Raw genomic sequence first — 4,744 nt, 5'->3', positions numbered from 1 at the left:
TTTATAATGGTCGTGAATTATGCTGTGTACGGCTGTTTATAATCATCTAAACGGGATAAAAAGAGAGTTTCTTTCGTTTTTTGAAAGATGAACCGAAGTAAGTGAAAAAACTTATGTCTGAAACTATTTCAGTTATTGTTTTCTTTAGTGCAGAGTAATATATAATACAGATTTATTATATCAGTATAATAAGACGCCATAACTTCGTGAGTTAGAGAAGGGTCCTGGAATTTTCAATTTATATTGCCGATAAAATATTACGTAGTGAATATACCTAATTATTAACCAGGTAATGATAAATTTGGACACGCAATTTTAAATACTTTGGTTACCTTCTTTAAAGGTACCTGTCGAAAATATAACATTTTAAGTGCTTTTAATATATTTTAAAAACAAATATTTAATATGATTGCAGTTAGTGAATTAATGAAAAATATAATATTATATCGATATAAATACGTAATCATCATCATCATATATAGCCTGACTTCACCCACTGCTGGGTATAGGCCTCCAAGTTTCTGTGCCACTCCCCACGATACCGTGCTAATCTCATTCAGGTTCGCCCCCCAATTCCTGCGATGTCACCCGCCCATCTCGCCGCTGGACGCCCGACGTTCCTGTATCCAGTCCTTGGACGCCACTCAGTTATCGCCTTACTCCATCTGTCATCTTGTCTCCGTATCAGGTGCCCTGCCCAGCTCTACTTTAGCTTCGTGATGCGGTTCCCCGCGTCCTTTACCTTAGTTCGACTTCGAATCTGGACATTGGTAACACGGTCTATAAGCTTGTTATCGAGCATGACACGCTCCATGGCTAGAGAGCCATAGAGCTGTGTTGCACAGAGGTGCAACCCATCCTATACACAGCCTCCTGCGTGAGTGTCCATGTCTCGGCACCGTATGTCATAGTAGACGAGTCTTCAGACATTGTGGAATTTTAGCTGACTTAAGAATGTCGTCCAACTTGCCAAACGCGGCCCACCCAAGCTGAATTCTTCTGGTGATCTCCTTCATTTGATGCTCCTTTCCAAAAGATAAAATATGCCCGAGATACGTCTTAATCGACGATCTCCAACATCTCACTTCCAACTGTGACACTTGGATTTGTGACGTTGGAAATGTTCGCCATAACCTTAGTCTTGTACATATTCATCTTGAGGCCCACCCACATAGAATCATCATATAGTTGTTGCAGCATACGCCGGAGATCGTTAGCAAAGAATACTAGGTCGTCTGCAAACCGTAAGTAGGACAGGAAGACTCCATTGATGTTAACGCCATATTTCGTCCAATGAAGTGTTTTTACTACGTCTTGTAGGACAGAAGTAAACAGTTTTGGCGAAATTATGTCTCCCTGCCACACTCCCCTTTTGATTGGTACAGGGTTGGTTAGTTCATGCATTCGAACCTGTAGAGTTTAAGATGAATACAGCTCCCGAAGTACATCTATGTAGCGAGAGTCGATGTTACAGTGCGATAGAGAGCGTGGAACACAGCGAAATGTTCGACACTGTCGAAGGCCTGTTCATAATCAACGAAAGTCATGACAATGGGTCCGTTGTACTCGTGATACTTCTCCATCAACTGTTTCACCGTCTGGATGTGGTCTGTGGTGGAGAAGCCACTTCGAAAGCCGGCCTGTTCGATAGGCTGGCATTCATCAAGTTGACGAGTGATGCGGTTTGTTACTAATTTTGAAAACAGTTTGTAAATTTGGGACAATAAACTAATAGGGCGGTAGTTACTCAATTTGGTTATATCCCCCTTTTTTTTTTGTAAAATTTTTGACTAACGCGTTCTTCCATTGTCTTTGTGTTCGAGTTTCTTGTAAGACTTTGTTAAAAAGATTATTAAGGTTCAAGAGTACTGGCTTTCCCTCAGCACAAAGAAGTTCAACTGTGATCCTGTCCTCGCCAGGAGACTTTTCTGCCTTCATGTAATAAAGAGCTTTAGCAACTTCGCACGGTAGTATTTGAGGTAAAGCCTCCGTGTTGTATCTCTTGGTTGGAGTGGCTCTGCCTTGATCCCCTGACAGATCGATGAACATAATACGTAATGAACGTGTGTATTTATTAGGATTCTATAATAGAAATACTGTAAATATCTGACCACGTAACGTAATAAATAGTAGTAGTTTGCGCGTGTGCAGATAGCGCCTTGCTGTATGTAGTAGTAGGTAAATTATTTTCGAACTTTGTATGGAGTGTCCGGGGTGTGCTATAGGTTACAAAACAAGGAAAATATACTAATATATGGAAAGGCTGTAAAGTAGAACCTTTGCCTACCCAAATAAATGGGTGAAAACTTATAAAAAAAATAGGTTATTATTCATTGTGTTGGTCCATCTTAATACCCGCTTCGTCGGTGCAGAAATTTGAATTAAGTTCATGCCTATGACTTTGAAAATCATAATCGTTTTGAAGATCCAGCCACCCTCCTGTATAAACTTTGTGATATAAATAACAATAGATGCCAGAATCTTCACATTAATTACATAGTCTCAAAGTAAGAGCCCTAAAAGGGAGTGGCATAACAACAAATTTAACTTCGGTGGAGCTATCAACTACTCAGAACTGATTTACTAAGTTTGTTTCGTAACTGGATCTCACCGGCATGGCAGTTGAAACTGGGACCTTCGTAAGTAATGTCCACAGTGCTAACAGCCCACCAAAGTAGTTTGATGAAAAAGTTTTATTGCATTTGATTAAGGATATTTCTATATTATAGGAAAATACTGTGATGAACACCTTATATTTTTCAAATTACGTTTACAAATTGAAGGTATAACTAAAACAATATTTTGACAACCTTACCAGAGAACAAAAAAGTAACGAGTATGGACACGCTCCGCCCCTCCCTAGATTTAGATACCGCGCCACGCTCCACACATTGACGGTCACATCCACTGTGCGACAACAAGGCTGTCGGCGAGCCGTTTTCGCGCTATGACGGTTTTGATATTTGAATATTTTTCATTTATTCATTATGAAACTTGTACTTTAATATATAACATCATTGTACGTTACTATTTGTAATGTTCGTGAATTGTGCTGTGTACAGCCGTTTATTATCATCAAAACGGGATAATGAGAGGAGTTTCTTTCGTTTTCCGAAAGATGAAACGAACATGACAAAAACTTAATGAGACTCATTCAGTTCAGTTATTGTTTTCTTCATTTATTTGCTGGAGAGCACCATAATTTACTTACTTGATGCCATAACTACGTGAGCTAGTAGACACAGGTTCTTGAATTTTCAATTTGTATTGCCGATAAATATTACGTAGTAAATATACTTAATTATTAGGTAATGATAAACTTGGACGGATAATGACTAGGTAGTGATGACATAGGCCCCCCAAAGAATGCCACAACGATCGGTGTTGTAGCTCGTATCCAACCGATTCACAGAACCTTCACAGGGGCTTCTACATTTAAGAGTTAATTAAAATTACATTTAGGAAATGACAGTTTCCGGATTTAAATCGTACGCGATTTAAATCCGGAATTATGTATTTGTTTTTTTTCAAACAAACCAACGTTTCGGGCCCTTTACAGGTTCCACAGTCACGGTTGACTATAAAATAAATAATATAAAATAAAATAAAAAAATTAAATTAAATTTTTTACAAACGAAATTAAAGCCATTTGAAAAATGTATATCGAGCAGTGTACGTGTTCTATATAGTTCAGTTGATAAAAAAAATCTTTGGTATACATAAAGTATATATTGAATACAGCGGTTTTCTTGTAAAATTTTGAGGTAAATTTGTGTTATTTTTCTAGCATGAAAATTTTTAGGAATCGTGTTTTCACACCATATAATAATCAGTCAGCGACCAAACCGCCCTTTATGTCTCACCGTTAGGTTTAAGAGGGTTGTTTATATTTTTATCTTCACTTTACCATAATTTCATGCATAGCAGGCGGTTGGTACATGCTGCATATGACACCGCACACACACATTGACAGACAAGCACTACCACCACATTAATATCTAACCGCACGCTGTTCACAGGTCGATCATAAATAATGTCGCAGGGTGTCCTACAGTACGTTTGCCTTAATGTGGTCTCCACTCTAGAACAAGGTTTTTTACGTCAGGTAACCCTCACGGGTACCCTCCGTCTGGGGAGACGAAGGGTTATGTTGGACTCGTACCGACTAAAACCTGACAGAGTTTCGCCTCGTCCCTCGTCTCGTCGAATCCACTAGCGACCGCCGTCTCCGGCACCAGCATGGGAGGCACTACAACGACTGTCTCCCTCTACGTCCTATGCTGATTACGTACCGAAACACACTGCCCGTCATCCAGGCTCGAGGACCTGCATGTGTTCGAGCATCGAATGTCCCTGCATCCAATGCTCGGAGGCCCTCGTTATGGAGAAATGATGCAGACATGTGCCTGCTGCCTGCGCCTACTCCTTTTACGACGGGTCGGATGAGAGAACACATCGTCTTCTCTCATCTGCTCCGGTTTCTTTCGCGCCTATCATTGCTGTAATGATATATAATTTTGCAAAATGTGGAAATTGCTTTCCATGCTCTGTCGTTGTCAACCATAGATTTGACTACGGTCGGCAGCGACAGGTCTCTCTCAACCACTTAGACCAAGGTTGCACTCTCTTCACCCCACGCTGGAGTTTCGGCGAGCGTGTGTTGCGCCGTATCCTCGTCGCAGCCACAGTGGTGACACGCTGTAGTAGGCTCACTCCCAACAACATTGCACAGATACCTCCCGAA

General features: G+C 40.5%; 1 protein-coding gene across 1 annotated transcript; it reads right to left on the bottom strand.

Annotated features, from left to right (window-relative positions):
• Window positions 1–1,059: 1,059 nt before the first annotated feature.
• On the bottom strand, window positions 1,060–2,049 carry LOC113229803. The gene is made up of 3 exons (XM_026463483.1): window positions 1,870–2,049; window positions 1,473–1,640; window positions 1,060–1,410 (listed from the first exon to the last, which is right to left on the bottom strand). The coding sequence occupies exons 1-3, from the start codon at window positions 2,047–2,049 to the stop codon at window positions 1,060–1,062; spliced, it is 699 nt and encodes a 232-aa protein (XP_026319268.1).
• Between the last annotated feature and the right edge of the window lie 2,695 nt (window positions 2,050–4,744).

Source organism: Hyposmocoma kahamanoa, unplaced genomic scaffold (genome assembly GCF_003589595.1).
Source record: "Hyposmocoma kahamanoa isolate Upper Pololo Valley unplaced genomic scaffold, ASM358959v1 62, whole genome shotgun sequence".
Lineage (NCBI taxonomy): Eukaryota > Metazoa > Arthropoda > Insecta > Lepidoptera > Cosmopterigidae > Hyposmocoma > Hyposmocoma kahamanoa.
This window is presented reverse-complemented; position numbering and strand designations above follow the sequence as displayed.